This window comes from Sinocyclocheilus anshuiensis, unplaced genomic scaffold (genome assembly GCF_001515605.1).
Source record: "Sinocyclocheilus anshuiensis isolate Anshui unplaced genomic scaffold, SAMN03320099.WGS_v1.1 scaffold1144, whole genome shotgun sequence".
Classification (NCBI taxonomy): domain Eukaryota; kingdom Metazoa; phylum Chordata; class Actinopteri; order Cypriniformes; family Cyprinidae; genus Sinocyclocheilus; species Sinocyclocheilus anshuiensis.
In genome coordinates this window covers 928,105-955,364 of record NW_015551101.1, presented here as the reverse complement: position 1 = coordinate 955,364, position 27,260 = coordinate 928,105, and the positions used below count along the sequence as shown (strand labels likewise).

Below are 27,260 nucleotides of genomic sequence, written 5' to 3'. Positions count from 1 at the left end.
CAAATACAGATTAAGAGAATCAACACGAACATGCCTTGAGCATGCAACAATATTTTATTTATATTATCATTTACGTAGGGCTATTCTGATCTAGGCTATTTCCAATTATATTAATTTAATAGGCCTAGTAAAAACTAGTTCATAAAACACTGACTTAATAGACACTAAGAGACATTGTTAAAACTGCAGCACAGACCTACCTCATCAAACATTTCTGGAGAGAATATGTTCTGTCCTTAGACAGAACTGCACATTCACGCCTAATCATTATGCAGAATAGGTCAGTTGGTTTTCATCTGCCACAACTCCAAGGCAAACCAGTACAATAATAAAACGCTGAGATCCGAGTCTCCTTCCACTTCCAGCTGAAATGACTTTACATGAATAGGCTAACTGTATCCGTCTCCATGCGTAGTAGAACATCGACCGAGTGAGTGGAGTTCAGTCGTGTATCTTTTATACTGCCTCGTGATTGTGCTGGACTCTGATGCCCTCATGAGTCATAGAAACAACTGCGCTGGAGGAGCTACCCGAAACTGAAAGTACGCTACGTTGACTTGAGAAGTGTAATGTTTAATAAATGTATAGACGATGTAGTTTTAATGTATGTGGTTCTTATAAAAACGCAATTAAATACGTCAATAATTAACGCACTAACAGGAGTGAAATCCTGTCTAGAGAACAGTTTAATACTGCGATCGTCCTCTTAAAACTGTAAACCGATTACTGATGCACTAAAACGTAATATGGTTCCCCTTTGCTAAATAGGCTAGTCTGTTAGCTGACACTATTTAACACTAATGCAACTTTATCTATACTGTACATGTTTATTTATTTGTCTGTAAATGCAGTTCTCGGATTTTCCAGTTTGACATTATGCTATGAACTACTTCCTTTTACCTAGCATTTAGAAAAATTTGACATTCTTTTTCGTCGGGCCCTATGCTTTTTTTTCTTCAGGCCCCTCCTTTTAGACACACCCATACAAAATCTACAATGATATCACAGCAAAAGTAATACAATGGCTCAATCAGAATGACACTATGCTGGTTTTATTTAGGTACAAATAACAGAACACATTTTCCATACAGTGTGAAAATCATGGATTTTTTTTTTTTGACAGTAAGTACAGAGAGCAGGTGTGAACATTTGTTTTCTTTGCACCATCTCTAGCAGGCAGGTGTGTGAAGCATAAAGGCCTTAGGTAAAACAATCTGAGATATAGGTTCAGATGGCTTAAGCATTCATTGATTGTGACAATCTCCTTTAGAAATCAACAATGTATTACATTAAAAATACACTAAAAATTAAAACAAAATCAAGAGTCCATTTGATCAGCATTACCTTGTCTTAGTCCACACCAGAATACTTTTCTTGGGCGTGATGGAATGCTTTTTCATTGTGTACAGCAAACATTTTCATCAATGCAAAATATCAGATCAGATGTTTTGATGTTTGTATTAACAATCAAAGCAGCGATTCATGTTCCCTTGTTTTCAAATGTATTATTAACCAAATCCATATAGAACACTGGCAATAAAAATTTATTTTAACATACACGAGAATGTTTTGTCTGAAACACACTGTTTTCCAGACACGTCTGGACCACATTAGAGAAAAATGTGCAAAACAAAGAAACAAGAGTTAAGTGCCAGAAAACAACTACTTCATAAATAAGTTCCTTTATATATCACAGCCAACTGAAAGCCTTTAATGACACAGGCTTTAGTTCTATTACATATAATAAATTTGCATATGACAGTCTTAAAAGCAATAAAATAAACACTGCCAAATATAGCAAAGCAGTTTTTTACTGATGTTTTACTGGTATCCTGGCCAGAAAGTAGGGTTGAGAATAAAAAAAAACAAAAAAAAATCACTGACCATAGCATAAACTGGCTGACACCCGTATTTTATAGTCCATTATTTTTTTTTGTCTGTGTGGAGTGGACATGGATCTCTAAGCTGACTCCTCTGCTACATGCTAAAGTGCCAGATAAAGTGTCTTTGAAGAACGAGGCACCATACCAGACCCCAGGAGCACACCACTCAAAGCCTTTTGCAGTTCTGCATTGAGAAGTTGCAGCTATTGATGCTGACCCTTCTCCTGCTCTGGCTGTCTGCTACAGGGGACAGTGTCTGAGTCAGGCTGACTTGTGCATTGCTAAAAGTCGCTATCCTCCCACTCCCGGCAATCTGCAAGTTGACAGTGGTGGCATAACTGGTTTTTAATGTTGTTTTGGACCCTTGATTAGGAATACTTTCTTCTGTTTTGCCTTCGATTGGGCACTGAATGGGACTCTCTCTCAAATTTGGGTTAGCTGGAGCGACATAGGGACAGATCAGGGTGCTCCGACAAGTCGATTCTGCAACCTCTATGTCATCTTGCTCTGTCTCGGTGCAGGACAAAGCAACAGTTTCAGTACTGGGCTCTGTGTTGTATTTAGTCAACATATCATGTACATCCGGCCAGGCGATGCTTGTGAAATGTTTTCCGCTAAGAGTGGTCCTTTCAGTTGTTAGTCTAACGGGTGAAAGAGGGCCAGGACTGATAGAAGATGGGCTGCCACTGTATGAACCCCCATGAGGACTTATTAACCCCAATTCTGAACCCACTGACCATCGTCCACTTTCTGCCCAAGACCTGCGTTCGTGTCTAGTTGGACTGGGTGGTCTATCCCCTAGAGCAACAAAGGGCAAACTGGCTCCTCGTAGCCTCCTCTGGCTCTGAGAGTTGGTTGCTGAATATGAAGACGTTCCCATTGGGGTAGGAGAGATGATTCTGGTGCCTCTTTGTGTAGAGTTTGTTTCCACTTTTGTTGGAGAATATGCATTTGTTAATGAGGGATTCCTTGGCTGCGGATTAGCAAAACCCCATACACTTGCAGGAATGCCAATAGGGGGTGGAGAGGTGATTCTGGGGCTCTCACAAGGGGATAATGAACAAGCTGATGTTGATCTTGAGATCTCCAAAGATAGAAGGGTAAAAAAGCCACCTTGCCTGGGGGCTCTGGGATTTGGTGGCTTTGTTACCAGATGACTGGAGTGGATTGGAGCAGGTGGAGGGGAGCAGATTCGGGTGACTGGAGATGGGCAAATAGAAGGGGAGTGAACACGGGAGCTAGGCTCAGAGGATGGAAAGGGACGAGCAACCCTATTGTGCAAGGTTGTTCTTTGAGGATCATGGAAATGAGGGAGTTCACCCGTATTTGAGGGTGCTGCTTTTTTATGGTTAGTGGCCCAGCCGTTATTACTTAAACTGTTGTTATTGTTATTATTACCATTTAAACTGGTGTAAGAAGGCTGTAAAAGAGCTGCAGTGCTTATGCTGTTAGGAGATGGAGCTGAATGGAGGCTAACTGGAGGTGCAGGGGATATTGAGTGTTGACTACGGTAAGGAGGAGGGATTTGAACTGTTGCTGGACTAGATCGAAGACTGTTCGATCTCACTGGGGATGGACAAGACCTTAGGGGTTGACTCCCTACCCCGGTGCTGGATGTATTCCTAAAACCTGACTCTGCACTTGAGTCGAAGGTGATGGGTTTGGGTGATGGTGACCTTAACCTTACAGAAGATGTGGGCAGAGGAGAAGAGCTTACAGATGGGGAAGCAGTCTGAAGATGTGCACCTGTCTTGGCCATGGTTTGGGAAATTGTCTGACTGATACAAGAGGCAGCAAGAGACTTTGTAAGAGCTGAGTCCGTTGAGGACAATCTGGAGTTCTGGGCACTTCTAATTGGAGAGGGTGACCGCATTCGCAGGTTTGGGCTAAAGGCAGACGGTGGTTTTGCATCTAATGGACGTCCACAACCAAAAGGAATGTCTGAAGGCTTATCATTAGGAGCCCGAGAAAAAGATTGTCTGGGAGTAGAAAGGCCAGAAGCTGAAGCATCCTGAATCTGTTCCTCAGTCTGCAATGAAGTATGTGGCACTCTAAAAGGCAAGATAAGATAGATTAAAATGAAATCAAATACTTACACTGCTGTAATATAAACTACAACTCATAACTTAAATATCAATTGGATACACCCTATTACTACAGCTTGGTTTGTGACATGCTTAGCAGACTACCTCTGAGTGGCTGGAGATGATGGATTCCAATTGGTGAAGGGACTTCTCTTTCCTGTGGCGGAGGGTAGATTGGAAGGTCTTTGGCTAGTAAACCTTGGAAGCTCATCCAAAGGAGGTCCACCTACAGGGGGTGTACAGGGTGGGCTCAAAGTCTTTGAATTATTGCTTAGGTCTTCTTTGGATTTAACATCCAGTGGACTACATTTGCTGCATGAACCAAGCAGAGGCATCAGTTGTGTAGGGCTTGTTGTAACCTCCTGGGCTACAGGGTACGAAAGCTCTGATCCTTCAGAGATAACTACAGTGTTTAGAACACAGGGTGCTGGCTGTAATGGGGGACATGCTCCAACTTCGCTAACAGTGGACACGACAGGTGTTACTTCCTTCATGCTAGTGGTTTCAATATCAGCTCGGTCCTGCTTGGAATTCATATGTCCTGTATGTATTTCATCTTGTTTATCATCTATGGACAATATGCTTTTACAGTGCTGTACAGTTAAGCCCCTTTTCTCCTCTACACTGTGAGTCTCTTCTTCTAAATGTTTAATGATTACTGGGTCAGTAAAAAGTTCACTAACTGGAACAGAATTGCTCACAAAAGCCAGGTTCTCCTCTTGCAATATCGGTCCTTCTTCAGTCCTATTTATTGCAGTGGATTTGCCTACAGCATATAAATGATTCTCCGGAACAGACTGTAGTACATTGTCAGCATGCTCGTCCAATGGAAATCCGGCTAGTTTGGATGGCACTTCTGGCTCAGCTTGGATTTGAGTTCCAGCGCAAGTTGACAAGGATTGATCTCCTTCATGTAGTTTAGACTCACATTTTCCTAAGGAGCTTTCTCTATGATCTGATATCACAGAAATCTGTGATTCCACAACAGTTGTTAATATTTGAACTGAAGTAGCAGAGGATTCAGCAGATGAAAAATACAGTGAATTAGATACATTTGTAGAGATCTCATCTGGGGGCCCAATGAGATTACAATCATTTTCTTGGTGATATGTTGTAGACAACTTCTCCCTTAAAATGATGTGACCAAAAGGTTCAGGAGGTGTTGATACTGAAGATTCTTCTGCAACAAAACAATAGGCAACATTTTAAAATAATGAGTAGAATAATATCACACAAGATCATAATTGAATTATATATGGATTATGAACTCACCCGTGGGCTGATTTAGGATCCTTATATCCCCCTGGTGTAGCTGTACTTGCCGAGACTTGGGTGAAGTGCTCCCTTTTCCCTCCACTGACCATGCTGCCCTACTCACTCGTGTTTTCTTCTGGTGTAGTGGTACTTTCATGCTGCTTGCTTTTGCTGTGTACATGCGTGCAAGCATTTGCACTTTATTAAGAATCTTTTCTGAGTTTTCTACCAAGCATTGATTGACTGGTCCACCATCAAAAAAAACTAAATCTGGTACCTCTTCCATTCCTTCATAAAGGGTACGACTACACGTTACCACCTTGCCATGACGAGACCATCGGCCAACTTTAATCTGACTGGGAAGGCTATCCAGGTTTCCATGAGAGGACATGCTAGCTCTTGTTCTACTTCCATATTGAAGAGATGTATCCGCTGTCTCTTTCGTCTGCAGATTAGATGTGTCTGAAGTGTCTGGATCGCATTGTGAATGATCATGTTTACGCTGCACCTGGGTTGTTGTGCAATTTAGGAATGTCTTGTTTTCCTCAGAAGCAACTGTATCTTCACCATGGCTCTTTTCCTTTGAGAAAGGGACTTTCAGAGATTCTTGGCCAGTTCTTTCTTTCTCCTTCCAGAGTTCCATACAGGGACTGAACTCACAAATATCTTCATCCTTTTTATCTGCAGTCTTGTTGTTTAATAATTCTTTTTGTTCTTGGATAACATCTGAATGTGCAAGAGAAATGGCTGTATCAGCAGATTCCTCATGGTTGAAATTCTGGTCAACTTGGTCTGATGTTGGGAGTAATGAAGATGCTGCGTCAGTTTCAACACAGTCTGAGCGGCTACTCCCAGGCTCAAGTAGACTGTCTTGGCGAACACAAACATTGAATCGAGACACCGAATCTTTCACTAATCCAGCAGGAATATGAGAGAAGCTGTTTCTTCGGGCTGTCTGACCCTCCTCGACACCTGCCTCCGCTGCCTCATAATAGCTGCGTATCTTCTCAATAATTTGCTTGTCACTTTTGGTTAGTTTTTGCTCAGGTTCTGCTTTGGGGACAAGAGAGCTGTCAGTTGCTTTTAATGCAGTAGCAATGTGAGCACAAGCTGACTTAGCCACACATGCTGTGTCATCAGTGGTTTTGTCCAAATTGTCAGATAAATGAGGTTCTGCACTTTCACTAACAGAGTCCTCGGTGTCTTTTTCCCCCTTTTCACCTGTGACCTTCACCATTTCTGGTTTTGATAGTTCACTATGACTGGGCTCTGGTAATGTCAACTCTCCTGATTGATTCACTTCTTTGGAGGTGTGCAGTAGTGATGATGATTTCTCATGCTCCTCTGCTGGAGCAACATTCGCTTCACAGGATGGATGGCTGTCCTCTTCTTTGTCTGACCCATCTACCAGCATTTCTTCTGGTTCTGATCTTTCGGTATCATTGGTCTGATATTTATTTTCATCCACCTCAGCTATTAGTGGTTTGGATTCATCTAGCTGCTGTGGCTCTGATGGCTGGACTTCCGGGGACTCTGGAGTCAACTGGCACAGTGGAAAACAAAAAATGACAAAACGCCATTTTCTTATAACTAGAAGCTTACATTAACAGCATTTTTACTACAAAGTCACTGATGTCAATGTGTATACCAATAGCAATGAAGCATTGTGTTGAGTTACTACAGCAATTACGGTCTTGGCATATTGTTTTAGGTGTCAAAATGTGCTATATGTACCACTTCAGATGTTAACTCCGCCATGCCTTGTCGAGCACGGCTCTCATTAATGAACTGCATGATTTCCTCAGTAATGGACAGTGTTGGTGGTGGAGCGAGTGGGGTCATGTCATCCTCGTCCTGACATAAAGTCAGATCATCACGGCCAGATTCAACTTCAATGACAGAGGATGCCAGAGTGCTGGTACTGCCTGATGAGCCCATGCTATCAGCCTGTGGGCACAACTCCCCTTCACTGCCAGCCTGAAAACCCATTAAATTGACAGAAGCATAGATATACAAAAATTTAAATCATGTAATTTTGGACCTTAGAACATTTTATCACAGCTGTGATACCAAAAGTATAAACAAAACCTATTGTTACAAGGTTGCATTACGTTGCAAAAATGATAGAATTAAGGCTGTATGTTATATAAATGTTTAATGTAAGAAAGTGAAATCCTCTCACACCTTTAAAGAACCTGGATTCCATGAACAGTGAAGCCATGGCAGATCAGAAAGAGAAAGATAGAAATGAAATGAAAAACTTTTTTCCTTTTTTATAGACCATTCCATTCTTAAAATCAATATCTCTGTTCCAATTGTTTACTTTTTCACATTCACTTTCAAGAAATATCATCACTGATCAAAGAACAAAAAGATAACAGAATTATAGAAAGTGAAAGAACTAAAGTCTACACTCACCACTTTGCTGGAACGCAACTTCAATATCTTTGGCAGGTGCTTGAGGCATATAAAGATTAGATTTTAGACTTTAAACTTTAGAAACTTTACAACTTTACAAGAATTTTAATTTGGTGCCAGCATCAATATGACTTAAACAACACTAAATAAATAAATAATAAACCTATAAAACAAATACAATAAAAAATATTGAAATATACTGAAATATTGAAAAAAAAAAGCTAAATATTTTTTAGAATTTTATAATTTTATGCCCGTTTTACAAATCTGAGATTAGATTATATTCACCAGACTGTCTCCTCCCACGCTTGTATGGCAGGCTACCCTCAAGGAGGAGTGGAAGGCTTTTCTTGGCTTTCTCAGGGGTGTAGATGAACTCTGGTGGCTCTGTCAGGAGTTATGAAGTTCACTTTTATCAGTATTTGAAATAGTGCGGTTTGGCATTTTAAGGTATTCTAATGAACACTACATGCCAGACCTGATTGCCTTCTTCCTCTGTGGTAGTTATGAACATCGTCCAGTCGTGGAGAAGGCATTTGTTTTCTTATTGGCTCCTGATCGAACTGTGGAGCTAAGTATGGCACAAAACATGAATAATCCACAGCCAGTCACACTCATTGCCGCAAGCAACAGTTGAAACTGACAAGAATTCAAATAATACTTACATTGACAGAAGTTGTCACCAAGAACCTGCCTTGCCTGGAAAACATGTTATAAATAGATATTTAGTGCTCTGGTGTTCATCTGTAAACTATGTATAACTGAACTAGCTGAACTCAAAATGTTGGTCAATTTTGACTGTACATTATCCTTGACACAATGATGCATAGTTTGACATAAAAAACTCTTACTTTTTGGGGTAAGGATGCAGGATGGTTTTCCACTATCATCCTTTTGAGGTAATGCAGCCACAGCCGCTTCTCCTCCTGGTTTTTAGCCTACAGAGATGTATAGTAAGGTTTTTAGATTCTCTTTACCATCATTGCCTTTTTCATCACTTTTAACATAAAACAAGTAATGCAACTACAAAGTGTTCAAGACAGTAATGAAGTTGCCTGTCTGATGTGCATTTTAAATATTTTACCTGAACAATGTGTTGCTGTTTTGGGATCGTTTGGTCAGATACCTTAAAACAGAGGGGATCCTTCATGTTTTCCACTAAGAGCAGATTACAGCACTTCAAAGATGAGAGGGAGAAAGAGAAAAACATGAGTTTTGCATATCATAAATCCTTTAAGTAAAATACTACACTCCAACTGTAGATATATAGTAGATTTAGAACTGAAATCTGATCACAAATGATGATGACTTACAAAGATGTGAGTGCTGTATATGAAATGATCCAGCCTCTTCTTGGCAATGAGAAGCATTTTGTCAAAAAGAAAGAATGCTCTTTCCTTTTTCACACGCTGAACCCGGAAGGAGCCTTCAAGTACCAGCTCTCCAAAACCACTGAGATCAGGCCCAGTCCAGCTCAGCAACAAGCTCTCAATCTCCTATAAAAAGAAGTGACATTTGCATTTGCAACAGAATTAATTGCAGAGTTACAGAATATTTGATTCTGTAAAAAGTAAAAGGGAGCATTTGATGGCTGGGATTACCTGCAGTCTGACTGCATGTTCCTGTTTCCTCTTCATGTCATTGATGTACCAGGCAACTGCTGTCATGGTTATAATGGCATCTTCCACCACCTCATACCCAGGATCACTTTTATCAAAGTGTTTGGATAGTTCCTACCACAAGGGGGCGACAACAGATCAGCTGTACAGTCTGACAAGTGTTACACGTCTGTTTTCAAGTTTACTAGCATGGCCCCATTTGCCCCTGCTAGCAGATGCCATAGCTACACCATCTCCCAGCAAAAAACATATCATTTTGAAAAAAAAAAAAAGGGATCCGATTTAAGGCATTGTACTCCACTGACCTGCAGCAGGAGGTGGTATTTAAGAATCCTTTGCACCGGTTTTAGCAGGTAAGTCTCCAGAGGCAATGAGTGACACAGAGTGGCCTGCCTTTCCTGGAAGAAGCGCACCAGGCTCTCGTTCTTCATGCAGTCCCGCAGGACTGTTACTGAGCTGGACGGAAACAGGGAGGAAGACACTGTGTCTCTACTGGGAGACTCATCAGTTTGGCAGCTTTGCCTGACAGCCTTATCCTAAAGCCTGCAGTAATGCATTCAGCTGGTGGCTGTGTAAACCTACAAATGCACTTACAAAAAACACTCAGTCTCCGAATATTAAATACAACTCAGAAATATTTGTTTTTGTGTGTTTCTTACATTTTCATACAATGTTTTTTTTTGTTTTGTTTCACCACCATTAGTTGCATATATATTGTGTACTGCCTTATAACATTTATAATAAAATACTTTATAATAAAAATTATTTTACGAATCTGAGTAACTGCAGAGTTATTTGCATTAATATGCAACAGCTAATTCTCTAAAGGTGGATCAGAATCAGCTCTAGCAGAACATCTGCTGCTGCTGTACCAGAGGCCCATGGGAATACTAAGAGAGGGGCTGAAATGTATTTCCAAGTTGTCATCACCCAGGCATGTTTGCCTCTGATATGTCTAATTTTTCTACTAGACATATAGCTAACACTGACTAATTAAAACCACATGACATTCATCAAAAATATCTTACATGACTATACATCACTGTGGTTGACATCTACATCACATGATTCTAATTATGTTGTCCACAAAAATGCCACATACTTTTATCATTATGCAACAGAGTTTTCAGGGATACATGCGGGGCAATTAAGGTTTTTAACTATTTCGTCAGTTCAAAATGCTATATATACAGTTAAATAAGTTTTAAATATACATTTAATCAATTGTCATTTGTTTTGTGTCTCTTATGCTCAACAAAGTTGTATTTATTTGATCAAAAATAAAGTGAAAACAGTAATACACTCTTAAAAATAAAGGTGCTTAAAAGGTTCTTCACAGCGATGCCATAGAAGAACCATTTTTGGTTCCACAAAGAACCATTCAGTCAAAGGTTCTTTAAAGAACCATCTCTTTCTTACCTTTTTATAATCTGAAGAACCTTATTTCGCCACAAAGAACCTTTTGTGAAACAGAAAGGTTCTTCAGATGTTAAAGGTTCTTTATGGAACCATTTAGACAAGAAAAGGCTCTTCTATGGCATCGTGAAGCACTTTTATTTTTAAGAGTGTACTGTGAAATATTATTGCATTTCCATTTGAATATATCTCAAAATGTAATTTATTCCTGTGATGGCAAAGCTGAATTTTCAGCTTCATTACTCAAGGCTTCAGTTTTCACATGATCCTTTAGAAATCATTCTAATATGCTGATTTGGTGTCCAAGAAACATTTCTAATTATTATCAAAGTTGAAAACTATGATACATTTTTTTTCCAGAAATACATTATAAATGTCTTTACTGTCATTTTTGTTTAATGTTTTCTGAATAAAAGTATTCATTTATTCAACACACACACTCCAAACTTTTGAATGGTACTTTAATGATCATATCAGAGGAATAGAAATATTCTTCACTTACTTTGGGTAATTCATGCAGTATATGGTGTAAATGTCAAAAGCTTCACTCTAAAAAAACAAAATCATAAATTATTGTTACAGTGACTTCAAAGATAATGCTTTCATTCTATGAACAAAAGTACACTACTAACTATGGACATCAAAAATATACAGAGAGTTCAGAGTTATGAAACCAGACAAAAATATAACAGACGAATAAAAATGGCACAATCTAGACTGGCATTCACTTGGCAGTATGTGGGAGATTTTTCCACTAAATGTTTGTGTACCAAAAACAGAAGCAGTACCAAAACAAGCCAATCAAGTGAACCCCATCATCTGCTCTGGCAATGGCCAATATTCCCAGATCTGACCAGATATGGGCAGCTCGGCAGATGCAGAGTTACAGTCGCTGAGCTACATCTGTACGAGCATGTAAACACATCTAATATGTTCTGCTCTATTTGGAGCCTGATATCTAGTCTAGAGGCACTGCTTGATTTGGAACAAGTTTTCATTTTTTTGATGTTGCAGAGATTATGGGAAAAAACCTGACTTTGAGACAACATTAGAGAAGGTTCAATTGAGCTAAACCCTCAAAATAATCCACCGGTAATGGCTTAATCGAATGTACTCTCTGCTTCCTAGGCCAGCCCTAATTGATCCTAACAGTGGCCGTTTCAGCAGGAGGTAAACATTGGGTCTTGGTGCTTGAGATAGAGACACCGCCTCAGGCGATTTAAAGGTAAAGAATGATTTCCTTCTTCCAAACCATGAAACAAATCTTTGCAGAAAGAGCCGTGAGCACATTCGACCTCTCTAGCACTCCAAACAATGATGTCCTTGTCTGGTTCCCATCCCAGCCTGGTCTGCTCATTGTTGTGTCATTGTGGTGTGGAGACAAGAACGCCAAAAGTGTCTGCAAATGCACTTAGCTGACGTGTGCATGTGTTAAAAGTTCAATGCTGTTTGCTGATATGTTTAGGTTTCGTCCATCTGTTTTTCTGGCCCAAATATATCTGTGTGCTTCTGCCATACTGCCAAGCGAGGGCCCCAAGATGAAAAAAATTTAACAAAACTGGATTTTCCTTAGACAACACTTCTAGAATGATGTGCATTAAAACACAAACTCCTTGTCTTGACATACGTGCATTGTGTGGAAGGAACAGGAAGAAATTTATATTTTACTAAGTCATGTGCTTACCCTCTCCACAAAGCACTCTGCTATGGCTGCTGCATGTGGACTACGTTCCAGATCTTCTAAAAGCTCACTGTAAAAAAACAAGAATCGAGTCAGTTTTGGTGTATGACACATGTATTCCTGCTCACATATTCTCACAAAAGCATTTGTAAGCTGACAAATTAATCGAGTGGCATATGGAGACCAGGTTTCTGACATGAGACTTGGACTATGTCTTTGTCTAAATGATGTTATTCCCTTTCTGAGGAAACATCTGGGACTGGAGTTTCAAGAGGACACTCTTGACTGGAACGGGCTCCAACTCCGGCCTGCGTTTCCAAACAGCATTCATTCCTTTTTTATAATTTAGACCAAACCATTGCTTAAATGCACACAGATGGGATACCTCTCATTTTGGCTCAATTCCCTCCAAACATACCCCAATATCCCCACAGTCAAAATTGAAAACCTTTCTGCAGTACATTCTTCTAGTGGGGAAAAGTCTCATTTCAGGTAGTAAATCAATGGAAAACATCGATTTTGAATTATATTGGCTAGTAACAGTGTCTGGAATGCAATAAAGGAAGCTTGGCCTTGGTTTAGTGAAACTATCTCTATTGTAACTCAAACACGAGATGGAATTAAATGGATTTTCCCTCAAGTGTTATGAAGTTGATATGATCTCTTGTAGCCGGTGGGACTTTTTCGACCGAGGATGAGTGGTTTGACATTCCCTGACTGTATTTTGAAGTAAGGGTTGAACGAAAGCTATATGACGGCTCGACCAGGCACGCCGTATTTCATTCAGTCCATTAGCGAAACTCCCAAGAGGCCCCCAAACCGCCAGGCTGGTCAGTCTCAAGGGAAACCCTCCTTCTATATCATGAAAGAAAACAACGTGACACTCTCTAAACACTATGGACTTTACTTCATGTGGCTGAGGGGAAAAGTTCGGAAGAAAACCGCAGCACTCCAGCCTTCATCATCCTCTCTTCCCCTCTGAAGACGAAATTCATTTAGTGGCTGACCTTTGTGGTAGGGGGACTTCACTGTGGTTATAAAGGAAATTGAATTGAGTTCATGCATGCTTTCTTGGATTGTCCAAAGAGCTTGGCGTCTGAGGTGCCTGTAGGGATGGGATGTTCCTGAACGATGACTTGATTGTCTTGAAAGGTGTGGCATAATAACAACACATAGTTCCGTCATTTGGAATTGTAAAACAATAAAGACGTTACTATCGATTCAAAGCCACAAGCATCTGCTTTCTAGTCCGAACTGTAGTAGATAAGTTGGATTCAATTAGATCTTGGCAAATCTTGTGAGGTTTTGGCCCCTTCACTCAAATCCCAGGAAAGTGTTGGCGGACCAATAGTTTGAGACTTGAATTATGTGTGTTACGTGCATGCTAAATACTTTCCCAGGTTCTTCTTTGCCAGATAAAGTACATACAAAAGTGTTTGCGGTATTACTTGAGGTAAAATTAGAAATTTAAGACATTAAGACACCAGATTGGTTCTTTGACCATGTCAGAATTGGCTACGAATCCATGTAGTACAACAAACTCCAATAAACACCAGCAAAAAAATGAATAAGTCCAACAATTTATTTTCATATGACCAAAAACAGGGAGTTACCTGCAAGATACCCTGCATATAAAAAAAATTTGATTCCCTTTGTCCCATTCAGTTTTCACCTCACCCTTTCTGTTTTTTGGACTCGACTCATAAGTTGTCGTCTTGTCTCGATTCATACTCTCCTCCTCGTCTCATCCCTTTCTTTTGTCCTACTCCCACCATTCATCCATTAACATGGTGTGTATAACTCAAACAGAAGTTCGCTACATTACGGTTCCTTTCATCTAACTCGTATTTCCCACAGCAGTCAAGCTTTTATTTTTGCTGGAGACACAGCATCATGGTGGGGGAAATTCACACAGTCATTCTTCTTTTTTATGCAATATACAAATCCTCAGGACAAATCTACACCCATTATTTCTCTCAAACGAGATCAAAGCAGACAGTGAGACAGTGGGGAGACACGAGGACAGTGAGATGTGTGCTTTAGGGAAAACCAGATTTGTCTTTATTAAGAAATGAACAGTGTCTGTCCGCAGTGTTAAGGTGTATTTGAATCCAAAATGAAGTAAATGCATGGTAAACTGACAGGCGTGATCCCGTATGAGCACACAAAGGAGATAAAGGTTGTTGCGGTCTCACTTAATGGAGGAAATCTGTCTGGGCAAATAAAAGTGTATCTCAATGGTCCTGACTGAAATAGCACACTTGTGAACTTGCTACATAGGGTGTCCCATTTTTAGAAATCTTTTATTACCCATTAGTTAAATATTTTTTAAAGTAACAAATTTCATTAAAATCACTAAAAATGATCTGGAAGCCTTTTGAAAATTCATTATAGAAAAAAAAAAGTGAAAAAAATATTTATGCATACTTATATCATTAAAAATAAAATATTATGAAAATATTTTTAAAAATTATTATGTAATTATTATGAAAATGTATTATACATTTAAAAAAAAAATTATGACTGTCCCATGGTTGTGATGAAATGTTTTTTTTCTTACATTAGTGTGCTTGGTTACCTAGGAGACAAACTTAAGATAAAATGTGACGTATAAAAAAAAAAGTTTGAGCAGAATATTTTTTTGTCATTTGAAATCAAGCTGTAATTTTTATCAATTATGCAAATGCAAATGCTCACCAAGGCTGCATTTGTTTGATAAAAAATATATAATATTGTGAAAATGTATTACAATTTAAATAACTGTTTTCTATTTTAATATATTTTTATTACTGTGATGATAAAGCTGAATTTTAAGCAGCCAGTCTTCGGTCTTCAGGGTCAAATGATCCCTCAGAAATCACTGTAATATGCTTATTTTGGGCTCAAAAAACATTTATTATTATCAGTGTTCGAAACAGTTCTTCTTAATATTTTTGTGGAAATGGTGTTTTTTCAGGATTATTTTAATGAATAGAAAGTTCAAAGTTCAAGTACAAAAATACTACATTTATTTGAAACTGAAATTTGGAACATCATAAATGTCTTTACTGTCATTTTGATCAATTTTATGTGTCCTTGCTGAATAAAAGTATTATTTTCTTTAAAAAAAACAGCTCAAAAACTTTGAACCCCAAAGTTTTGAAAGTGTATATCTATTATGTATTTAGTATGGCTTTAAAAAGGTCTATTCTGAAGAGTCACTGAGGACAATGTGCCATGTAGGTGACCCTGAAGTTTTAACACCCATTTAAGGCCATCAGAAAGGGGAAAAAACATAAGGGTGCTATTACAAATGCTAAAATAAACCTAGAACAATAAGAACTGATAATAAGGTTTTAAAATAACTATTGCAAAACACAAGAATGAGTCAGCAGTGGAATGTTTTCATCACTGCAAAATAGAGAGGAGATTCCCAAGCCAGCAAAAACAGCCTGTTCTGTTGCAGTCGCTGCAAAAGACAAATGCAGCATTCCAGTGCAAAGGCACAATTTACAATGCTTCACTATAACTGGACAGATGTCTGTGGGAACAAAATAAGTCCTGTCTGCTGTCCCAGGATGCACTGCTCGCTTGGCTGCACCCTCACTCTCTGACAGGTCATGTGTGGCTCGTTCACCACAAGGGCCTGAGCTCTACCTCGGAGCCCGGCTGCTTTGGCTAAGAGGAACATGACATCTGTATGTGTCCTAAAGCTCTTGACCGGTGCCAAGAAAGTAGACTCGACAGAATCAAGTCTGAATACAGGGGCTACATTCTACAGCAATGAGCAGAGGGCTTTTAAGAGTAAGAACAGACAAAGAGAGAGCCTTTGTGTGTTTAAACTATAAGAAAGAGGGGAAAAACAAGGTCAGTCATTCATTTTATATAGTCTTAACAACTACAGAGGCACGAGAGCTGATTTAAGGGGGTAGTTCACTCAGAAATGAAAATTCTGTCATCATTTACTCACCATCTTTGTCGTTCCAAACCCACATGCTGTTATTCTTTCCCTGAACACAATCAAAGAAATATTGAATAATTTCCAACTCCCTGTTTTTCATAAAGATGAAGCTTTGTGGGATGAACAGACCAAATTTCAGCCATTATTCATTCTCATATGATTTGAGGGCTGCATGCTGAGTTAAATGAATGATTTGATTTAATTTTAGAGTGACTTAAATTTCAGTCTATTAATCATGTAAATATGGCATATGGCTTCAGATGAATTGGAATATACACACTACTGTTCAAAAGTTTGAGATTGTTTTATACAAAGGAATTAATATTTTAATTCAACAAGGTCAATTAAAATAAAAAATCAAAAGTTACAGTAAAGATATTTAAAAAGATTTACATATTTTATTTTAATTTTTAAAAATTTTTACAAAGAAATAAATACTTTAATTCAACTGGGACACATTTATTTGATCATAAGTGACAGTAAAGATATTTACAATGTTACAAAAGATTTATAAATAAAAGTTGCTGTTCTTTTGAACGTTCTACTCATTAAAGAATTCTAAAAAAAAAAAAAAACACATTATCACGGTTTCCAAAATATTAAGCAGCAAAACGGTTTTCAACATTGATAATAATAAGAAATGTCTTTAGGCTGCAAATCAGCATATCAATGATTTCTGATCATGTGATACTGAAGACTGGAGTAATGATGCTGAAATTTCAGCTTTGCCATCACAGGAATAAATTACATTTTAAAATATATTCAAAAAGAAAGTTATTTTAAATTGCGATAATATTTCACAATTTTACTGTTTTTACTGTAATTTTAATCAAATAATTGCAGCCTTGGTGAGTATAAGACACTTTAAACACATAAGAAAAAAATTAAATCATTTAGAGACAAATAAATAAGCTTACCGACTCCAAACTTTTAAAAAAGTAATGTAGTAATACAGTATGGACTGCTTATATGGTGCTTTTTTTGTAATTTTTTGGAGCTTGACAGCCTGTGGATGCTACAAACTGTAAATTATGAAAGATCATTTATTTATAAGTGAACTATCCCTTTAAGAATGGTATTCCTAAAAACTAATAACTCATTCTACTCATTACATGCCAATATAATCTCAAGCAGAGGCCAAAAGCTGCTGCGATGGGAACAAAACTCCTGCCATTTTATTAAAGGAAGTTATATTAAATAAGGTCATGAGGACACCCAAGTTTTTAAGATTTTCTGTTTGCAGCACAGCCAAGATCATTTCCCACAAGAGCTGGCGGTAAGGCGCCATGTTCAATTTCGAAACTGCCTAATGTCATTAGAGGGATGATGTGGAGTGGAGGTGAACCAAGAAAGAGAATTATGTAAAAACAGGATATATGAGTGGCAAGTAGCAGCGACCCACCAACTAGAAACCTCTGGGCTAAACCATGCATACGAGTCTGAAATAAACACTGAGTGTCATTTGCAATAAACAGTGTGAAACAGACACATAACAAGACTGACAAAATTGTTCGGTGGACCATGCATGAACTCGCAGTGTAATAAACCATATGTTGCACGTCTTTTAAAAAGAGCTTAAGTTATGACGACGGCTGAGAAAACGTCTCCTGAAGAGCATTTCAGATCAACTACAACAGTCCAGGGACAGTCTGCTGGAGTGCATCAGAAATGCCGTATACTCGCTCTTGGCAGACATCTGCACATTGTCCCTCATGGTGGGACAGACCAGCACCCAGGCCAGTCATTGTGTTTGAGACAAATTCAACAGACACCGCTGCCACCCAGACAGACATCAAGAATGAAGACACCCACCTGTTAAACTCATAGATGTCCTCGATGTTGCAGAAGAGGGTGCTGACCTCCTCGGGTTTGAGAGGCAAGTCGCCACAGTCAATAATGCAGCCAAGATAGTCCTGAGAGCGAGAAAGCAAGAAAATTGAGCATGGATGACCTCACAGAAATCATACTAGGCATTTTCACACTTGAATTTGCTTTGCTTGTTAGTGATTCAGAAAACTCCTGTGAGACCTGTGAAATTGGTGAAGTACCTCTATTCCATTACATTTTCCCATTGCAAACACTGAGGTGATTCATAACTCATGGACTATAAAGAGACTATAAATGGCTCCGACACAGCAGGACGTGACTCTCACCCCTGAATGATCTCTCTCGACACCAAGAATCGCTGTAATGTAATTACCATGGACGCCACACTTGAGCCCCTCAATGATCTTCAGAGTAAACATACAAAGCGGTGCAGGAAAGCAAAGCATGCAACTAATACAGTGGTTAAAAGGAGCCCCTCTAACAATATTTATCTTTTCTCTCTCTGCTCTTTCACCTCTGACCTCAAAAAAAGACATAAGCTGGTCTCATGAGAAAACTGCCTGATCCTCATGCCACGTAAAATACTGGCAGGTTTGGGCCGCCTGCTGAGGAACAGAGAATCGGGGTCACCAACTTTCTCAGTTTTGAAGTGGTTGGTTAATACTGAGTTAAAGGGAAGCAGTTCCACTGGGTTAAAGTTTAAGGAAGATCTGGGTCACGGTGAGAAACGTAGGATGGAAGTGAAAAGAGCCAATACGAGACATCAAAATAATTATGGTTTCAACAGTTTTGCCAAAAGACGTAAATGATATATATGCATGTTAACATGATTTTACTGTAATAAACGAACCTTTTCTGCATTACGCTATTGTTCATAAGAATCATTCATACAAAAATATAAAAAATATTACGCTTACTGACCATAAACTTTTGAACAGTAGTGTAACTTTATACAAAAAAAGTTAAGTGATTTTATCACTAAAAATCATAGTAAATGTCATCACAGTAAAAAAAAAAAAAAAAAAAAAAAACAGTAAAAAAATGTGACACTGAAGACTAAAGTAATGGCTGTTGAAATTCATGTTTGAAATAAATTACATTTTAAAATATATTGAAAATGAGAATAGTTGTTTCAAATTGTAATACATTTCACAATATTACTTCTTTTTACAGTTTTTTTTTTTTTGAAGAAAAAAAAAAATGGTGAGCATAAGAGACTTCTTGTTAAAAAAAAAACATCTTACCAATCCCACAATTTTTAATGGTAATTATCCAATTTTTCAAATTAAAACGACTGCAAAAATCACAAGAACAACTTACAGCTCAAATAATACATACACTTTACAATGTTAGTGCTTTTATAAAATGCTTCACATTTTTGCTTTTAAATCCTCAAAAAGGGGCTCCATTTTCATCCGCTGCAAATGCGTCATCATATTCTTAAAGAAAATAAAAGAGTCTACATTGTTTTTTGTGATAATCAACATTATGCCACAATATCCATTGAGCTTAACTTGTACTAAACCCATAATATTTCCTTAAAAAAGATCTATTGCATAGCTTAATAATTAGCTATAATTTATACTAAACCAACAACCTTGGGTAGTGAGATTTCCAGCTTGAAGTGGTTTTCCAACACTATAATCATAATAATGTTGCCGTTAAGATGATACATTCTTGCCTTAATGAGTAAAAGGCGTTTTGCATTAAATTAGAAAGTTAATCATATTTTACAGCCTATTTTGTGTCCAACAGATGCCAAAAAACAAAATAGAGCAGAGGCAAATGGTCTCAGGAGTGGTCTGGTTCCTGGCTGTTGGGCTTGCAGAGTTAAACAGCACTATTTATCAAGTCCGTTTATCAGTGCCTGGCCTCATTAACCCTTAATAACCAAGCCTTGGGACCAAAACCAACAAGCCAACATAGACAAACAAATTCCACCAGACTGCAACGGACTAAAGTACGGGAAAGTGCCAAGAATGGCAATCTCCTGAGAGAAACTACGGACACTGGAGCCAACAAAAGGCCACCAGGCTAAACAAACTAAAAAAAAGACTCAAACTGAACTGCTACAATAAATAGGTACAAATAAACAAACCATATGAGTCCTGTAAGACAGCGGTCTGGATTTATAAGGGGCTCTTTCCCTGTGCCTCTACAGTCCTGGACTGTAAAACGTGGGGTCTTTTTTCCTCTTCTGTTTGTTTCCAGAGCCACAAGGCGTCTGGGAAGGCAAACATGCTGGGGTGGGGGCAAAATGAGCCAGAAAATAAGGGACTGGCGCATTCAGCACCTTTACAAGGCAGGGGAACACGGACACTGTAATTATGGTGATTTACACTCAGCTGTAGACCGGAGAGAATTCCCCTGAACGAACGGCGCTCATGAGAAGGCAAAACTGGAGCGCTAGATGAAGAGATGAGTGATGACACAGCTACTCGGGGAAGAGTGAAAATCCAGGAGGTGAGGGGAAATCTGAGGATTACATTGTGAGTTATGAAAGCAGAGTGTGCAAGACAAGCGGGACCAGCCACAGACAAAGGAACCATAAGTTATGTGCACATTTTCTTGGCAGATGCCGTCTGACCGAAATGACTTACTAGAGCATACATGCAGTGTGTTATGACAGCCAGTCTGGCAAAAAGAAAAACATAAATGTTCACATATGAGATATGGACCAGAACGAGAGAAAACACTAAGGAAGAGAAGAGAAGAGAAGAGAAGAGAAGAGAAGAGAAGAGAAGAGAAGAGAAGAGAAGAGAAGAGAAGAGAAGAGAAGAGAAGAGAAGAGAAGAGAAGAGAAGAGAAGAGAAGAGAAGAGAAGAGAAGAGAAGAGAAGAGAAGAGAAATGATAGACAGACAGACAGACAGACAAATAGACAGATAGATAGATGGATAGATGGATAGAAAAGAAAAGAAAAGAAAAAAATAGAAATAAAAAAGACAGACAGCCAGAGTAAAAAAGAGACAGAAGGGTAGAAAGAAAGAAAGGACAGACAGAAAAGAAACAAGGACAGACAAACACGCAGGAAGAAAAAAAAAGAAAAGATAATAAGACAAAAAGAAAAAGACAAACTGATGAACAAAGAGAGAGAAAGAAAGAAAAGACAAATAAAACAAAAAGACAAATAGACAGACAGACTTAAAAAAGAGAGATAGAGGAAGGGCATAAAAAGAAAAAAAGAAAAGACAAAAAGAAAAAGACAGACTGACAGATGAAAAAGAGACACACAGACTGATGAACAAAGAGAAAGAAAGAAAGAAAGAAAGAAAGAAAGAAAGAAATTTACTAAAGTACTTAAGGCAAACACACTCTTGGCACAGCAGCCCAAAACGCAAAAAGACAGAAAAAAGAAAGAAAGAAAGAAAGAAAGAAAGAAAGAAAGAAAGAAAGAAAGAAAGAAAACTATCTACGAGAGGAAGTTTGGAAAGGTGGCAGACAATAGAGAGAGAGAGAGATTGTAACAGAAGTTGAACACACTCTCAGAGTCTTTGTCTGAGAAACTAGGTCAGTTTGGAGTTTGGAACAGGAGTCGGTCCCTCTCTCTCGTGAGCAGCCCCTCTCCATCTCCGCTTGTGCCCCAGAATGGGGGCTACAGCCAAGCCCCCCTCGTCCCCCAATTTCCTGTCCTATTTGACTGAAATGCAGCTGAAACTAAAAGGGGGAATCTCCCCTAAATGCTCCCCACACCAACACACACACACTGGAGCTGAACCCAGCTCACCTGAATATCACCAAACAACACTTCACAAACTAATAACCCACACAACACCAGGCAAAACAGTCACACACAGCAAAGCCGTGCACTGTGAGCTCACGCTCATCTCGTTTCCAGCTAGCTTGACATCATTCTTTGTTGCGCTTTCTATCAAAACCAGACAGCTCTTACTAATAGAAGCTGAGCCCGGCTCGGCATGACTCCAGTCAGACATCATACACACATATCCCAGAGTCAGCACTATGTCCCCAAAACCATCCACCACTCAGCCTCCATTTTGAGACCACAGATTGATAAAACAGCAGCATTCCTCGGCATGATCCACATCTTTCGACAACCAATTTATGGCTATTTGATCTGAAGGCATCTTTTCATAAAGCAGCATAAGCTTGCATGCCTTCTCTTTTTATTGGCTTATGAAAAGCTCAGCTTCAAATAAACCACCAGCAAAAGGGAAAAGGAGTAACATTTCAGGCATTCCCCAACCTCCGGCCTATGTACCCATGAGCCTCTGCAATCAATCAGTCACAGATACAAAGGATAACACACACATACTATACAGTACATTCACGCACACCTGTTGATGGCTGGCACTGGCAATATTCCCATGAGTTCAAAGGCTGTTCACAATGAGCCTGTCACTCATGACAGACCACTTTCACTTCTCTCTCCAGGCCCATGCAACAGCACCAATCAAGCTAAACCTGCACAGTGTGATGTTTTAATCCAGATTTTTCAACAACAAAAAATGATGCCATGGACCCCAAAATATGATGAAATTTGATTGGTTATATATCCCATTTATAGTTACTAATTTATTAAATAATATTAAATAATGTCTTTTATATTGTTACTTAATATTTACATTATATTAAGTTGACATATTTATGCATATCTTTTTATTTTATTTATTTTACCCATATAAAACCGCTACCCATGTGAACAGGGCATAACATGTCTTGGTGCACGTCAATGACCCCCGTTGGAGGTCACAGTAGAGGTCTGATCTTCCAGCAACCTGTGCATGGAAATATGATGAATGTGTTGAAAAGCATCCACAAAGAGTCTCTTATATTTACAGCACGCTCTGAATTGTGTGTGCGTGTGTTTGAAATGCTGAGCAACAGCCTTCTTATTGTCCCGGATCAGTGCTGTGCATGCGTTTGAAGTGACAGTCTGAATTTATTGCAGCTTTCATCCAGTGCCATGACCTCCTTTGCTCCACCTGAATGTGTGATGAATGGCACAACAGAATCTCACAATGATCACATTTTAAATCGCCGCTGGCACAGGGAAAGGGCTCAGCTTTCTCTGCTGTCTGTTATATGAGTCCTGGATTACATAAAGGGTGGGCGGTGGGAGAAGAGATGGTAGAAATGCTGATCTGGATGAGCTTCTGTGACTGAGCAATCCTAGAGCTCAAAAAGAATGCAGCACCACCTGGGTGGCTTTGGACCAGCAAAAATAATAATATTCATTCCGCAGTCATTCTGAGATTTATTTTAAGGGCACCTATTATGCAAAATTCACTTTTACATGTTGTTTGAACATAAATGTGTGTTGGCAGTGTGTGTACACAACCACCCTATAAAGATAAAAATCCACCTGCTCCTTTTTTAATTCCCATAAATCATAAGCAGTGTCTCAGAACATTCCGTTTGCAAAACCTGTAGACAGCAGTATAGACCTTTTCCTGAGCAAACAATGAGCGACGCCATTACAAATTCTAACTTCCAGTTGGATGCTCTTCTGTTCCGGTCTCCATAGGAACCCATTCAAATAGCGCCCATCTGTTTTTAATGTAGCTTACGTTGGCCGCTTCGTGTCATCTACACACTCATTTAACTTTGAGGAGTGAGGCACTGACAAATGATGGTCATTGCGACACTGTAAAGTGATGGCGCTATGGAGCAATGCGCTTTTAAAAAACATTTTAAAAGGGTCATAGGATGCCCATTTTCCATATGTTGATATGATTCTTTAGGGTCTTAATAAAAAGTCTGTATCATAGTTTGGTTAAAATTTCTCAATGGTAGTCTAAAAAACAGCTTTTTTACTCTTTGTGTACACACACTGCCAACACACATTTCAGTTCAAACAACTTGTAAAAGTACATGTAGCATTATATGACCCCTTTAATAGATTTAACATTAGATTATCAGCTCGGAATATACTAGAAACATAACCGACTGTTTTTGTAACTCGTGTGTTTTTAACAAACTTGTGTGTATTTAACCATTTAAGCGCAATAAGACATGAAAGAGAACTTAGTTTAGTACTCACATGCCACGTGACAGCCGCTTTCTGTGCGTGTGCTTTGGATGTGTGTGCTCAGAAAAACCTATATCAGAAAATCAACCTAATATGGCTCTAAAACGCATGATTTTAACGTGTTAGACATGATAATCAAAACCAAACAGATGTTTTTTCAGATGCGTGTCCAAGGTATGAGCTGTAAAGGCACAGTGCTATTCTGGAAAAGGGGGTGGGGAGCAGCAGCTCATTTGCATTTAAAGAGACACGCACAAAAACAGCATGTTTCTGCTTCCAAGAATCAAAACAGGCATTTTCAAAATGATATAATAAATGATCTACAGGGTATTTTGAGCTGAAACTTCACAGACACATTCTGGGGACACCTGAGACTTGTATTACATATTGTAAAAAGGGGCATAATAAGTGCCCTTTAAAGTCATCTAATTTAAGTTTAACATTCATATTGATAAAAAAAAAAAAACTTAAGACATTAGAATTGGGGTTCTTGTCTATGTCAACCCTTACCGCCACCATGCTAGGGTGCTGTGATTGGTTCCCATTGATTGCTATGTGGTTGCTAGAGTGTTTTAAGTGGTCTCAAGAAGTTGCTAATTGTTCTGGCTGGTTTCTATGGTGTTGCTAGCTGTTCGCTGTGGTGTTTTAGGTGATTTCTAGACTGTTGCTAGATTGTTCTGGGTAGTTTTTTGGGTGTTGCTATAGGAGCTGTTTGCTAGAGGCTTGCTAAGTTGTTTTGGGTGGTTTCTATGGTGTTTCTAGCTGTTCGTTTTGGTGGTTTCTAGGCTGTTGCTAGGTGCTCGCTAGGTTGTGTTGTTCTGGGTGGTTGAGTGGTTTCTACGGTGTTGCTAGCTGTTTGTTGTGGTGTTTTGGATGGTTTCTAGACTGTTGCTAGGGCGTGCTAAGGTGTCCTGGGTTTCTATGGTGTTGCTAAAGTAGCTGTTCACTCAGGATTTTTGGGTGGTTTCTAGGCTGTTGCTAGGGGCTTGCTAAGGAGTCCTGGGTTTCTATGGTGTTGCTACAGTAGCTGTTCACTCGGGGGTTTTGGGTGGTTTCTAAGCTGTTGCTAGGTTGTTCTGGCTGACTTCTAAGGTTTTGCTAACTGTTCGCTGTGGTGCTTTTTGATGGTTTCTAGGATATTACTAGGTGCTCGCTAAGTTGTGTTGTTCTGGGTTGTTCTACGATGTTGAAACAGTAGCTGTTTACAGTTGTGTTTTGGGGGGTTTCTAGGCTGTTGTTAGGTGTACTGAGTGGTTTTTACTGGGTTGCTTTCGAGTTTCTAGGGTTATCTGGACAGTCAAGTCAAAAGAGCCTACCTTGCCTCAAGATATTTCAAAAGTTTCCACAGAAGAAAGAAATGCATATGTGTTTTAGAACAATATTAGAATGAGTAAATGACAGAATTTTAATAATTTTTGGTAAACTATCCCTTCAAGGTTAAAATCATTTGAAAAAAAAAAAAAAAAACATGACTTCAACATTAGCTCTAGTTTTTATGTTACAGTACAAAACATTGTAGGAACAGAGATCAGCATGTGTCTGGTCCTTACCTCCACAATGCTCTTGAGGTCCCTCACGTAGGCCTGCTCTGTCTCCACTATCTCCAGCGCCACCCTCTCCAGACGAGTGAGTTTGGGCAGCGGTGCTGTGGAGGCGGGGAGGGGACCGGCTCCTGTCAGCAGGGAGAGAGGGGTGAGGTCCAGGCTGATATCGGAGCCATTGCGCTGTGGCCCGGGGTAGGTCGGCACGGCTCCGTAGGGGAGTGATGAGGAGGAAGAGGAAGAGTGTCCATCCTGCAGCGAGGCGGACGAGGCAGAGGAGCTGAGACTGGCTCCGCGGTCACTGTCAGAGCACACCGTGTTAACAGAGGTGCAGCTCCCGCGGGATGCGCCCCCCGAGGAGGCCATACGGCTCACGATCCCACTCAGCGAGGACACAGAGGAGGGGCGCTTGGCAGCTGCAGCAGAGAGAAACAGAAACAATTTAGTGTGAAGATACTAGTGATCACTGAATAATACAGGACTTTTGGTTACTGAATGAAAAAAAAAACGCTAAGACATTAAGACAACATTAAGAACTATTATGCAAAATCACAAATTATATCTCTTTCATATCTCAATTGTTTCTCCAAAACAAGAGCAAATGTTGACTTTGGCTTAAATCTCCTGCTTCTTGAAGCCCCCAGTAAACTCGCATGCATTCCAGAAGAGATCTCAACAGTGTCTCAAAGCTGTGCTCAGCATACCAAAGTCTGCATGCAAAAATCAAAGATTTGAATACTTATTAGGGCTGTGCAATATATCGAAATGATCGAAATATCGCAAATGTACATATCGCAATATGCATATCGCTACAGCTTGCAATATTTGGGTCCATGAACAAAAGACAAAGAGAAAATCACTCACTGCTCTTACCTAAATAACTTTTGTAGCTTAAATAAGAATCAGTGCATATTGAATTCAAAGAGTAAATACTAAGCAGTGTTTTATTTTTCCTTTTTTATTATTCAGTTCCTAAACTCATGTTAAAATGATTACACTAATGTTAAAATGACATTTTTATGTAATGCTCGAGTAAACCACTACCGTTCACTTTCATAAGTTGTTGTAGGGGTGCTTTCTTATTAGAATCAGAATGAGCTTTATTCACCACTTAAGCGTGCGCAAACACAAGGAATTTGTTGTGGTTTTACAGGAACTCTTGGTACATACATACTAGGGCTGTGCGATATTGAAGAAAAATGCGATATGAGATACCTTGTTAAAAAATGCGATATTCGATATGCGATACGATATTGCTTAACGTGTGTAAAATCAATTTCAATTATATTTTAAAATATTTAAAAATGAAAATTATATAACCAATTTGTTTCACATTCTTTCTTGGAAAAGAAAGAATCACTATAACTTCTGAAAGTGACCAGCGGTGTTTTAGCATTACATAAAAAGTAATGTCACAAATCAGAAAATGTCATTTTAACATCAGTGTGAACATACAAACAAAAAATATGTATGACACTAATTTTATATCATTGTGACTTTGCTTTCCATACACTTTAAGTACTTATTCATACCACAGCAAAAACTATAGTCTGAGAAAGTTCAAACATGATTAAAGGCAAGTGAACAGTCAGTAAAAAAAAAAGAAA

General features: G+C 39.0%; 1 protein-coding gene across 1 annotated transcript in view; it reads right to left on the bottom strand.

The window, feature by feature from the left end:
* Nucleotides 1–1,042: 1,042 nt before the first annotated feature.
* LOC107662784 (uncharacterized) overlaps nt 1,043–27,260 on the bottom strand; it is a 43,467-nt gene continuing 17,249 nt past the window's right edge. Inside the window, exons 3-20 of the mRNA XM_016452883.1 lie at nt 25,663–26,069; nt 18,108–18,208; nt 12,359–12,425; nt 11,177–11,223; nt 9,564–9,714; nt 9,241–9,372; nt 8,953–9,135; nt 8,724–8,816; nt 8,491–8,577; nt 8,305–8,338; nt 8,118–8,210; nt 7,928–8,026; nt 7,640–7,678; nt 7,406–7,416; nt 6,956–7,198; nt 5,240–6,764; nt 4,073–5,147; nt 1,043–3,934 (exon numbers count right to left, since the gene is read on the bottom strand). Coding sequence (XP_016308369.1) covers nt 2,050–3,934; nt 4,073–5,147; nt 5,240–6,764; nt 6,956–7,198; nt 7,406–7,416; nt 7,640–7,678; nt 7,928–8,026; nt 8,118–8,210; nt 8,305–8,338; nt 8,491–8,577; nt 8,724–8,816; nt 8,953–9,135; nt 9,241–9,372; nt 9,564–9,714; nt 11,177–11,223; nt 12,359–12,425; nt 18,108–18,208; nt 25,663–26,069 — 6,272 coding nt within the window. The 3' untranslated portion in view covers nt 1,043–2,049. The remainder of the gene's footprint in view (nt 3,935–4,072; nt 5,148–5,239; nt 6,765–6,955; nt 7,199–7,405; nt 7,417–7,639; nt 7,679–7,927; nt 8,027–8,117; nt 8,211–8,304; nt 8,339–8,490; nt 8,578–8,723; nt 8,817–8,952; nt 9,136–9,240; nt 9,373–9,563; nt 9,715–11,176; nt 11,224–12,358; nt 12,426–18,107; nt 18,209–25,662; nt 26,070–27,260) is intronic.